This window comes from Mesocricetus auratus, unplaced genomic scaffold, assembly GCF_017639785.1.
Source record: "Mesocricetus auratus isolate SY011 unplaced genomic scaffold, BCM_Maur_2.0 Super-Scaffold_100009, whole genome shotgun sequence".
Lineage (NCBI taxonomy): Eukaryota > Metazoa > Chordata > Mammalia > Rodentia > Cricetidae > Mesocricetus > Mesocricetus auratus.
The window spans coordinates 23,487,370-23,500,747 of NW_024429193.1; the positions used below are offsets into that span (position 1 = coordinate 23,487,370).

Sequence of the window (13,378 nt, forward strand, 5' to 3'; positions counted from 1 at the left end):
CTGTGTGGAAGCATCCCTAATTGGGCTTAGTGGGTTATTTTTAAAAGAAGAGGAGGAGATGACTTTGGGAGGGGAACATATTGAGGAGAATATCTGGGGGGAACTGGAGAGTGGAGTAAGGGATGGATATGATTAAAATGTGTTCTCAGTGGATAAATTAAATTTATTATATAGAGAAAAACTCGAGAGGCCATTGTTTTGGATGGAGCCCCAACAGGCCAGACAAATAGTCACTCATGCCTACTACATGTAATCAAATAAAACTTAGGGGCACAGATAGATTCTCAAATAGATGAGTTTTCCCTAAAGACAGAAGATTCTAGACCACTTTAGTCAGTGCAACAATGGTGAATTCAGACTGTCGACTTGATTGAACTATTAAACATTTGTGACATTAGTGAAGCATGCTGTGAGGGAGACCACAAAAAGGACCAGTTTATGAGGGGCGACACACCCTAGATGTATGTGGACAGCACCACGGTCTGGGTTCAGCCACATACTCCCGCCCCACAAATTCTGCCGTACCCACCCTGCACCTAACCCACAGACTCTACCTCTTAAACTGTAGTCCAAAGGAAAGCCTCCTAAATTGCCTTATGTTATAGCAACTAGAAACATTCCTACCACAACATCCTCTCTGTTTGAACTCTTGCAAAAGAAGTAACCTGGTGTTAACTGATCTGTTCTTAACAAACAGTACTACATACACTAAAAGGCATATGCACAGCAAAAGAAGAGAGTGAGCAGACAGCTTACAGAATGGAAAACAAAAATCTGTCAGCTCTATATACTGGGGCGGGGGGGATGTAATAGCTGAATATATAAAGAACTACAAAAATCAAATATGAAAACTGCCAACCAATAATTGGTCCAATGAGCTAAATAGACAGCTTTCAAAAGAAGAGATACAAATGGCTAACAAATATATTTATATGTGTTCAGCCTCCTCAGTAACCAGGGAGATGCAAATGAAAAATACTTTGGGGCAAGCTGGCTGCCGGTGGGCGAAAGTGCTTGCCTGTTCAAACTACAAAACATAAGTTCAATTCCAGACTCCACAATGGAAGGAGAGAACTGACCTCTGACCTCTAAAGGCATGCCCCAAGGCCATGGCATGGGCAGGCACAGATACACACAAACTACCCACCCCAAAATAAATAAATACATATTTAAAATTTTAAATCGTAGTTCAAAAAGTCATCAGCACAGCTGCCGTTGAAAAAACAAATGCTGGTGAGGACATGAGGAAAGAAGACCTCCAGTCATTGCTGGCCGGGATCTGTACCAGTACAGCCATGCGGAAACCACTGTGGAGTCGGCTCAAGATGCTCAACACAGATTACCATATGTGTTAATATTTAGACATCTGTGCTGGCCTGCCCTCGGGGCTCTGACAGGATACGCCCTCAGCTGCAGCCACTAAGAGCACCACCTGTGCCCGTTCACTATGTTCCCTTTTAAAAGGGCTGTGACCACCTCCCATCCTGCTGCACCTGTCCCCAGAGACCAGTCTCCCTTTCCCTTTTTTATGATCCCTTTCCCTAATAAAAAGCCCCTCCACTTGAACCCTGTCACATAGAATCTTTCTCACACTGCTTTCCTTTTTTTCGTTTTTCTTTGTTTGGTTTTTCGAGACAGGGTTTCTCTGTGGCGTTGGAGGCTGTCCTGGCACTCATTCTGTAGACCGGGCTGGCCTTGAACTCACAGAGATCCACCTGCCTCTGCCTCTGCCTCTGCCTCCGGAGTGCTGGGATTTAGGGCATGCGCCATCATCACCCAGCTGCACTGCTTTTCTTAAATTACAACAATATGACCTAGGCATAAGATTGCCATATGCCCTACATATACCACGATTCTGCACATCTATGTTTACTGCTGCCTTATTTACAATATCAAGGAAATGAAATCAACCTAAAAATGTTAGCCAACAAAAGATTGTTAATTAAAACGCGATATACATACACAATAGATTGTAGTTCACCAGCAAAGAAAAATTAAAATTGCAGCAAAGTGGATGGGACTGGAAAATACCACATCAAGTGGGGAAAACTAGGCTCAGAAAGCCAAACACGGCACATCTTTTTCATGCACAGGTACTAGAGTCTAATGTTTGCGTATGTGTTATGTACGTGGGAGAAAACATGTAGAAGCCAGGAAACTGGAGAGGGAAAGCGGCTTTAGGGAAGGGATGGATGAGTAGCAGAATACACGTAACATGACATGTGACAAGACAAGTTGGGAGTGGGGGGACCCCAAACTAAGGCTTCTTGAACACACTAGGGCAAGCCTGTTACTTTGTATGCTGGCTGAAAACGAAGTAGGGGCAGTGAGATGGCTCCTTTGCTAAAGGCGCCCTCTGCCAAGCTTGGCCACCCCAGTTCAATCCCCAGAGCCTGCCAGGTGGAAGCAGAGTACTGACCCCCAGTGTCCTCCGCCCTCCACACACACACACCATGATGCACACGTGCCCACACACATAGAAACACATTCACACAAAGCAAATGAGCGTGTAATTTAAACTTAATAAAGAAAAGACTTTTAAAAATACACATGTAGAGTACAGACTTGAAGCCCACACATACACGTGCCAAATGTGCCCATATGCTAAAATAAAATAGTAAAAAAAAATCACTTTTTGTTCTTAATAAAGGAATATATTACGAGGAAAAGTTGCAGAGGTTTAGAGTATATTTATAGCAATTATTCTAAATGCTAATCAAGCAACGAATTTGGCTCCAAATTTGCTGACCCTCTTTAAGCCATATTACAAATCTGAGTCCTGCTTAATGTGGACAGCAGTTCAGGGACACCTCTTACGGCCAAAAAGGAGTCTGAGTTGCTAGGCAAGCCCACAAGTCCTCAGACTGACACAGTCTAGCGTTTAAGGCAGGCGCTCAAGTCTACATAATGAACATGCACTGCTGAGTGCCACGTTATAGAGGAGGAAACCTAAGCTCCAAAAAGAAACCTGAATTTCTACAGTCTTACACTTTTGTGCCGATGGGAGCTGATGCAATAGCAGCAGTAGCTGGAGGATGCTGCCCCTGACCCTACTAGGCGCGTGCTGCCAAGAGCCCCGTTTACTGACAGACAATTCGGGGCTCAAAGGCAAACAGATGTTGAGCACTGGGACAGTGACTCACTCGAGGAAAATCTGCCTTGGCGTGCATAATCATGACCCAGCACTTAGGCGAGTGTCACAGACACCGTTGATAATTACAGTATCCTTGCAAATTAAGAGCCAGGAGACGACCACATCATATGTGAGTCCCTGAGTCAGTTAAGTGTATTGGTATTTATCATGCTCACATCATCGAACCATGTGAGAGCAGCATGGGGTGCTACATGTCTGTAATCTCATCCTTAGAAAACTGAGGCAGGAAAATCACAGCAAGTTCAAGGCTGCAGAGTGAGATCCAGGCCAGCCTGAACTGCAGAATGAGGTTCAGTTGAGAGAGAGAGAGAGAGAAAGCTGAGTGGTACATGCCTATTACCCCAGCACTAGAGAAGCTAAAGCATGAGGATTGCTAGGAGCGAAAGGCAAGAAAGGGCTATATAATGAGTTCAAGATCAACTTGGACTATATAGCAGAACACTGTCAAAGGGAGAGATGTTGGGGGGAAGTCCTGTGCATTTGTCAATAAAGCACTGCTGGCCTATAGGGAATCAAGATAGGTAGGACTAGGAGTCCAGGAGGACTCTGGGAAGGAAAAACACAGGAGATTCAAGATGTAACGCCATGGTGTAGGAGCCCGGAACTATTTTCCGGTAAGAAACATACTTAGATTAACAATTATGGGGTAATTACTTAAGTCAGAGCAAGCCAGTAAGAGGCAAGCAAGGCCAACAGCTTCATAACTAATATAGCCTCCTGTGTGTTTATTTGGGACTGATGCGGCTCTAGAACCAGGCTGGCGGGAAGGCTTCTCTCAAGGAAAAAGCTTCTCATTACAGAGAGAGGAAGGGCGGGGATCTTAGTTTCCCCCGTCTGCCTTTCAGCCTCCCAAAATGCATGAACACTAGCACTGCCACACACCGACACACGACATGCCATGCGCCACCTCAGGACCAAAACAGCAAAGTCAAGTGAACTGAATTGCGACCTGCAAAACCAGGAGCCAACATGAGCCAGCAGGTGTGGAGGGAGAGGCAGCCAAGGGAACTGAGGAGGGGGCAGGTGACTGCACAGAGACGTGTGGGCTCCGAAGCTGGAGATGGATACATGATGTTCATTCGATTATTAGGGTTTAATAAAAAATGCAGGGGCTGGAGAGATGGCTCAGTGGTTAAGAACACTTGCTGCTCTTCTAGAGGACCCAAGTTTAGTTCCCAGCACCTACCTTTGGCAGCTCACAACTACATGTAAGTCCAGCTCCAGGGCATCCAATGCCCTCTTCTGGCTCCCATGGGCACCACACACAGAGGTGGTATACACACAGATAAAAATATGTGTGTGCACATAACTTTCATGTGCTAATATCAGTGAGAGGCTAAGCTAACAGAAGCCACATGAAGACATTGATGGGGTCTACTCAGAAATCGCATGTTCTCCAAGCTTCATTTGTTCCATGTCAACTATTGTCTTCACCTGGAGTCCTTCAGGGTCCTTTACTTACTTACCTGTACCCACGGGTGCATGGAGATAGTCCATGAGTCAATCTGAACATGGTTTTTCTAAATCCTCTTATTTGTAAATACTGCCTCCATTGACCAGAGCTTTAGATGAAAAGCAATTAAAACTCAGAGACCTCTTATTTTTCTACCAAAGGGAGCTTAATTTAACAGGGAAAATAATACAAACCATTTTCTTAGCTTCTTACTATATGCCAAGGGTTCTGCAAGGGGCGACGGGAGACACGGATGCAAGGGCTTAGACCCCTGCCTGTAGTTACAGCAGTGGGTTCTGGTGCTGGAGCTAATGAAAGAACTGGACAGATGCCCCAAGCAATTCTTCGCGGGTCAGGACTGTGCTATGCTGGGCCTCCTCCATAGAGACTGAAGCTGCTCCCGAGATAGAGCCCGGAGGTGCATGAAGCCAAGGTGGCAGTCAGTTTTACATGGTCTGACTCCTAGCTTAGCCAGACTGCCTGTGGGATCCATGTGAAGGGCAGAAAACCTAAGCTCAGGGCCAGAAAGATGGTTCCTCGGATAAAGGCACTTCCCATCAAACCTGAAGGCCTGAGTTCAATCCTCAGCGAACACACGGTAGAAGCAGAGAACTGACTCCCATAAGTTGTCATCTGAGCTCCATACGTGGCCCATGGCTCAGCACCCACACCCCTGCAATAAGTATACAAGCAATAAAATTTTCTTAGAAAGAAAGTGCATGGCAGTGGTGGCGCACACCTTTAATCCCAGGGCTTGGGAGGCAGAGGCAGGTGGATCTCTGTGAGTTCGAGGTCAGCCTGGTCTACAGAGATAGTTCTAGGACAAGCAAAGAAACTCTGTCTCAAAAAACAAACACACAAAAAGAAAGAGACAGCCCCCCACACCTATGCTCCCCAGCCCTCCTCTAGGACAGAGAAAGTAATTATTTCCCAAGGATCACAAAGACTGGAGAGGTAAAAATGCTCGGAGCTGTTCTTGGCACAGTGAGCATTCAGTCGTGATAACTAGCATTTCTATTTGCATAATGATCTAGAAAGCTGTCTAAGACTTATCATGTTAGTATAGAATAATGGTCATAGAATGTCATCATTTGTGGGAGGGAGAGACTGACAAATCTAGATAAGATGTATACCTACATATGTCTACAAAGAAGAATCCCCAAGAAATGGCTAGTTGTGGTGGTTGTTTTTGAGGAGAGAAACTGGTGATCTAGAAGACAGGAGGGGATGGCTCAGTGGGCAACGGTGTGGCTGTGCTAGCCTGACAGCTAGAGTTTCCTCCTAGAACCCAGGGCCGAAGGGGAGAACTGACTCCCTGAGCCAACTCACCAGCCCCATCCGTCTTTATTTAGATAAAAATTACTGGAAGTTCCTTTACTCTGACGCACCTAGGGGCTGGAGATTCTGTAAAGGAAACTCTCAGTCAGCTTCAAGATAACCAAGGTCGGTCACAGAGTCTTTCTGTAAACACAAGTTCCATTAGCTACCAGCTCAGGTACAAATTACTGATATTCTTTTAGGCTCCTTCTGGTCCTGCTGCTCACATCCGCTCTGTAAACAAACCCAACTTTTGGTTCTACATTTACTATGTGCACCCACAAACTACTCAAACCAGGGGTGCTGGCACAGAATCCTAGCACTTGGGAGCCTAAGGAAGAGGCTTACTTGTAAATTCAAGGCCACCTTGGGCTACAGAGTAAAACCCTGCTTTGAAAAACAAAACAGGGAGGGCCTGCAAGATGGCTCAGTGAATAAAGGCACTGGCTTCTGAGCCTGATTACTGAGTCTGATCCCTGGAATCCATGTGGGAAGGAGAAAGCCTACTTCTGCAAGTTGTACACACACACACACACACACACACACACACACACACACACACACACACACACACACACAGAGAGAGAGGAAGAGAGAGAGAGAGAGAGAGAGAGAGAGAGAGAGAGAGAGAGAGTAAAAACAAACAAACAAACAAAAACTCCAAGAAACTATTCTCTTCATTTCCTTGCTCCAATACAGGAACTCCAGGCCTCAAGACTGCAAGTGTCCCCCATAGCTGATCCATGCTTCTATGCACTGTGCACAGCCGTCGGGACAGTGACCATTTACAACATAAAACCAACCATGCTTCTCCAAGTCAAAGCACTCAGTTTTCCATCTCACGTAGAATAAATCCAGTGTTCCATTTGCGGTCACACCTTGGTGATCTCTGAACTCATCTTTCTTCCAGGGCACACAGCCTCCTGGACTCTCTGCCCTGCTGACTATTAACGGAGCCTGTGAGGCATGCCAATTCCTTCGGGCCCATTCCTGCCCATTTTTCTACTTGGCTAAAAATGAATGTCTCCTCTGTAAAAGTGAAAAAGTGCTCGGCTGAGAAAAATCCATATGAAAATGGCCATCTGCGGCCACTTAAAAAACAAAAAAACCAAAGGGCTAAGAGATGACTCAGAGGTTGAGAGCACTGACTGCTCTTCCAGAGGTCCTGAGTTCAATCCCCAGAAACCACATGGTGGCTCACAACCATCTGTAATGAGATTTGGTGCCTTTTTCTGCCATGCAGACAGACATATATGCAGGCATACATGCAGACAGACATGTAGGCAGACATGCAGGCAGAACATTGTACATAATAAATAAATAAATACCTTTTAAAAGCAATCAAACAACAACTTTTCAGCCATCTCGGCCTTTTACCTGCTGTTTTTTTTTTCTTCAGTGTACCCGCTGAGTTGTCATGTATTAACCTGGTAACTGTCTCTCTAGGAAGTTCGCTGTAACAAAGCTTTTTCTTTACTGTTGAATTTCAAGCACTTAAAACAGTGCTAAAATGTGAGATATTAAATGAATATAGGGTAATTAATATGATAAATGGATAAAGAAATAAATGGCTTTCTCATGATAAGTTTCAAGTTCATGTCTGGTCCAGTGTCTGTGCCAAACAAGAGAACGTTTCTTAAGCTCAGCGCTAAAGGGGGATGTTACAATAACACCAGGAAGCAAAGTCACCTTACTCAGTTTGGACAAAGTCTTCTTCCCTAATTCACTAACCCTTCTCTTACCCCCCTGACACAAAGGAAGCCAATCCACTTTATCTGAATTTATCTTTTCTAAGAATCTGTGAAGAGGTTGCAAGGCCTTGTGACTTACACCATGAGGAAGTGTATGTTACTTATTTCACAACCCAAGCAAACATCTGCAGTTAGAAAGAACCAAGTTTTGTCTTGGAATGTCCTGATAGCACAGGACAATAATCTCATCTGCTAAAGTTACGATTCCCTGTTGGCTAAAATCAATTAGTCAAAGGAAGTGAACGGAGACTCTGCAGATGGAATCCAAGGTAAGCTGTGGCCTGTCACGGGCACTTGTGTTTTCCTTTTTATTTGCATACAAAGAATTAGGCTTCAGCCAGGCGGTGGTGGTGCACGCCTTTAGTCCCAGCACTCGCCTTTAGTCCCAGCACTCGGGAGGCAGAGGCAGGCGGATCTCTGTGAGTTCGAGACTGGCCTGGTCTACAAGAACTAGTTCCAGGACAGCCTCCAAAACATGACAGAGAAACCCTGTCTCGAAAAAACAAACAAACAAACAAACAAAAAAACAAAAAACAAAACAAAACAAAAAAAAAAAAGAATTAGGTTTCACTCTGGCATTTCTTTCTATTTGTTTTAGGCATTTCTCTTCCCATCCTCCCCTCCCTTGTCCCCCTTCTTCCCCTCTCCCACCTCCCTTCCCTCTCTCTCCTCCCTCCCCTCCACCTCCCTCCTCCCTTCCTATCTTCCCTCCTCTCCTTCCCACCCCTCATCCTCCCGCCCTCCTCTTCTCCTCCCCTTCCCGTCCCCCTCCTCCCTCTACCTGTCTCCCTCCTCCCCTCCCAGTCCCCCCTCCCTTCCCAGTCTCTTCCTCTTTCTCCCTCGTGTCCCCTCACTTCGGGACTATTTTCCTCTTCTGTCTTCCGCCCCCACGTTCCCCTCTCCTGTATCATCTGTTAACTAAGAATACACCTCTTAAGTTTCAGAAAGATTTACCTAAAAAGCACCCTGAGCAATATTCATTGCAAGTTATTGTATTCACTTTCTTTCTGATATATGGGGTGAAAAAAAAAAGGCAGAAATGAGTACCAGATCAGAAATTTTACATAAAGCTTGGTTATTTAGCATTTAAGAAAACTACAAATGTCATCACACAGGTAAAGGTAGTTTGCGTGTGTAGGGGGTATAGTCCAATGATAGGGCACTTGCCTGGCACGCTCAAGGCACGCTCAAGGCTCTGTCGAGCACACACACACACACACACACACACACACACACACACACACACACACCTTAGCCATAAAGAAAAAATGTAATTAGGTTGTGCATGGTGGTACTCACTTTTATCTCCAGCACATGAGAGGCTGAGGCAGGAGGATCAGGAGTTCAAGATTACCCTTAGTTTCATTGGTAGTTCAAAACCAGACTGAACTATGTAAGATCCTGTCTCAAAAAAAACTAAAAAAAAAAAGAATATGAATATGAATAACAAAGACAATGAAATTTGGTTTAAAAAGAATGGAAATAGAAATAATCGAGTTAGGCAAAATAAACCAGACTCAGAAAGACAAGTAAGAAGTGACATGTTTTCACTCATGTTGAATCTAGTTTTAAATATATGTGTGCATAAGTATATAGGGCACAATAGTGAAACTACTTGGAAAAGGGGAGGGATCAACTGTAAAGCGTGAGTATTAGCAGGATACATGGTATACTCGCATGAAAATGTCACAATGAAACCCTATTACCCCATTAAAAAATCAAAACATTATTTAGGTTTTAGACTGGGGTGTAGTTCGGTGGTACAATGTGTTCCTGGCTCTGGGTTTCATTCCCAAAACACGCGAACACCCTAAATATTTAGGCTTTACAAATGAGCACCAGTAGCCAAACTATTCGTGATTCCCCAGTCTCTTGGGTTTACTTCAGACCAGACTTCCCGAGGCTTCAAAGCGAACTTGAAAACCCGAGATGCTACAGTCAATGAACTACGATGGACTAAGCGTTCCTGCAAACCGTCCTTAGGAGAGAGGCAAGTCTTCTTATGAAGTACTTGAGGCCAGAATCACCTCAGTAAGCAGACAGCAGACAACATGTTTGCTTTCTATAGGCAACTTCCGCTTCCCAGGGTCACTGATGGCCCAGCGTGGGTGCTAAGTGTACAAAACTGATCTGAACCCCTCCACTGCCAGGCAATTTCCCCAACTGCCCACAGCAGCACAGACAGACAGACCTGGACCTCATGGAGGGGTGGCGGCGAGTCCTACCTGGATCAGCCCGCGCTGGTACAGGGCGCTGTGCACGCAGCCGGGGACAGTCCCCGGGAACTTCAGGGAGCCGTTCCTGTTGCTCACCAGCCAGCTCCCCCGCAGGCTGTAGCTGGGTCCTGCCACCACGCAGCCCGCCCCGCACAGCGCCAACAGCGCGAGCAGATGGAGATGCATGCTGACCGCAAGCAGCAGGAACCCGTCAGTGTCACCCCAGACCTAGCCAAGGCTAGGTCGCTCTGTCCCCGCCCAGAGCCCGGACCCGCCCCCAGGTCAGCTGAGCGCCTCCGGCAGCCACGCAGGGAGGGAATGCGGCGGGGACCCGCCACCCGGGTGGAGGCAGGGCTCAGGGCCAGGGGCGTTGCAGCCTGTGCTGCTGCAGCTAGGTTTCCCGCTTCAGATCAACACTGTACGTGGGACAGGAAAGCGACAGAAAAGCCTGGAGAGCCAAGCCTGACCTTTTGGGGGACCACAGGTGCACAGAGGGACCTCCCGCCACGCTTGGCCGGAAGATATCACAGACCTGGTGCCCGGCGCAGAGTCTGCCAGACTGAATGAACGCCCCCTCGATGAACCTGCTAACACTAAACAGTGCTACCTATAAGCTCCGGTTAACTATTAACTGAAAGGCTCCGTGTGCTGCCTGTTAGCGGTGGCTGCATCGTGTCCTAAGCCCTACGGAGTTCCTTCTGAGGTTCCTGGGAACTTGCATGAGTGATACCGGTGAGTCCGAAAGCCCTCCCCGCTCTCGCCCCCCTCTTCCCTGCTGTAGGATTGGGCAAGCAACAGAATTCCCGCTTCCTGAATTAAAAAAAAATTGCTAACATTTCTTTCAGGGCACAACATGGGTTCTTCTCCTTTTAAGCAAACAAAACATCCCACATTTGCTTGTTTATTTGTTTGTTAGTTTGTCTCATGGAGGGGATGAAGGGCGTTTTCTGCCACAGCAAGCCTGTGGAAGTCAGAGGACTTACTGGAGAGCTCATCTTCCACAGAGTGGATCGCAGGGATAGCGCTCCGGGTTGGAGTCATTCCCCTTTAACTGCTGAGCCATCTCACGAGTGAGCTCCTGGGTTCTTTTCAGAGACCTCCTCTCAGGTGAAGCCAGAACCGTAGGCCACGGAAAGTCAGTATGAAGCAAAACTTGGAAATTATCAAGAAATACCTTTTCTAGCGTAAGCAAGGGCGTTGAGAGACGCTTAAGAAGGCACGACAATGCCCAGCTGAGGACATTCATACTTCTCAAGCCTAGGTTTTGAAGTTGGCACTTCCGGTGGTTTTGAAGTCATACTGTTTAAAAGAAAGATTAAGGGAGGTGCAGGTGTGGGTAGTGACTCGCAACTGTAACTCCAATAATCCATAAACTGAGACAGAAGGATAGCCTTTAGTTTGAGGCTAGCCTGGGCTACAGAGGAAGTTCCATGTCACCGTGGGCTAGAGTCAAACGTTGCCTCAAAAAAAAAAAACTGAAAAAGAAAAGGAAGATACACTGGTATGCTTATTTTTATCTAAAGAATTTTTCTTCAATAAATGAGGTTATAAGGTTGTTGGAATGTTGTGTGCGGGGCTACAGGCTTATAAAATGGGGCCTGAGAGATGGCTCGCCATCAAGCCTGCAGCCCGGAGTTCAATCCCTAGGACCACAGGGTAACTTAAACTGCACTTGGCCCAAGGGTTCCTCTTCCTTCCATGCTCCCTTAGCTTCTCCTGCCCGTTATATCCTGCCTTACTCTTGGGTCTGAGAGCCACATGTGCTAGCCCTGTTTTACCAACCAGGTTTGCTATTACACTGAGCTCTCAAAGTTGGAGGGAGTTCCAGACTGCGCAAATGTTTTCACACTGTTTGCGTTACTGCCAGCTCTTCTCTCAAAAGATCAGTCTTCATTCCTCCTCCCCACTGCTGCAGCGACATCCGAACCTGTCGGCAGTGTCACATTTCACTGCCACAGAACCGGCTTTTTACAAACCTTGGTATTGTGGCTTTGGAACACCGAGTTTTCCAGCCTCCCACCCCATGGATCTCAGCTGAGAGATTTGAATCCAAAGAGTTCAGTTGGCTTACCTGTCACAGCATACCAGGCAAGACCAGATCCATTTCTGCTCTTCCGGCTGCTACTTGTCTTTGAGTAGATCCTACTCTTATCCCATGGTAAAGGCTATAGCTGGTTCAAACCTCCAAAATCTCAAGGGCAAACTTCCCTTTGACATGACTAGAACTCTCAGGTCAAATATAAGATGCCGTGTTTCATGGCATTAAATGGCTAGCTGTGGTGTGTACAACACTCACAGCAGAGTTTTTGGCAACAAGATTGGCAAAGGATTTTTGCATAAATCTTGGACATGCAATAAATCCAAATCAAAGGGAAATTTTGGGAGGGGGGTTCGAGACAGGGTTTCTCTGTGACTTTGGAGGCTGTCCTGGAATTAGTTCTTGTAGACCAGGCTGGTCTCAAACTCACAGAGATCTGCCTGCCTCTGCCTCCCGAGTGCTGGGATTAAAGGTCTGTGCCACCACTGCTTGGCAAATCAAACGGAAATTGATCTGAGCCAACCCGTGAATAGCATCTACTTTCTACTATATATTTAAGAGAAATCGTTTTCTTGGAAAATAAAAAGAGATATTCTTCCATTGCAACTTTCCCACACGTCATACTTAGGTCATTGTACTTTTTTTTTAAGATTTATTTATTTATTATATATGCAGTGTTCTGTCTGCATTTATGCCTGTAGGCCAGAAGAGGGCACCAGATCTCATTACAGATGGTTGTGAGCCACCATGCGGTTGCTGGGAATTGAACTCAGGACCCCTGGGAGAGCAGTCAGTGCTCTTAACCTCTGAGCCATCTCTCCAACCCAGGTCATTGTACTTTTATCACAGTGTGTCCATAGAGAGCCAACACCATAAAGAAAAAAACCACCCTTACTTAATACAACTAGAGTTGGCCTACAGGACACGATGGAGTTTTAGTTTCTTATAGGCTCATCATTGCTCATAATTACCTTGAGAAATAAACCTTATTTGACCATTAAAGCTTCTTGACAATGCAATTTAAAATTGTGATAGCTAATGCAGTTTTAACAATAGTCATGAGTCCTTGTTAATGTACATGACATGAGCATATTCCATTTTCAGCTTCTCGTCTGGGGCCTTCCAAAATCTCAATTATGTAAGGCAGATGATAGTCCCTGATTTAAATTGATAAATAAGTTCTCCGTAGGGTCAACATCCCAACAGACCATGCCATAAGAGACTCTTTGGCCCTTTGTCCTGTAAAATCATTTCTTCCATGTCTAAATATATTAAGTGACTAAAGACAGAATTTTGTGGTATAACAAGGACAAAGATATTCTAATTCCGTGTGATAATTATAAAAGTAACAAGAAAAAGGAGACTGGTGGGCTGGCTCAACAGATAAAGGTGCTTGCTGCCAAACCTGGTATCTTGAGTTCAATTCCTGGGGCCCACATGGTGGAAGGA

The 13,378-nt window shown here is 45.8% G+C and overlaps 1 protein-coding gene across 3 annotated transcripts in view; it reads right to left on the bottom strand.

Annotated features, from left to right (window-relative positions):
- Positions 1 to 10,146, bottom strand: part of Manba (mannosidase beta) — a 72,981-nt gene extending 62,835 nt beyond the window's left edge. For 2 of the 3 annotated variants that reach the window (XM_040751751.1, XM_040751750.1), the window contains exon 1: positions 9,901 to 10,145. In XM_040751751.1, the coding sequence (XP_040607685.1) occupies positions 9,901 to 10,077 (177 nt within the window). In that variant the 5' untranslated portion in view covers positions 10,078 to 10,145. Of the gene's footprint in view, positions 1 to 9,900 lie in introns of all 3 variants that reach the window. The other variant, XM_040751752.1, reaches the window with a different exon arrangement.
- Between the last annotated feature and the right edge of the window lie 3,232 nt (positions 10,147 to 13,378).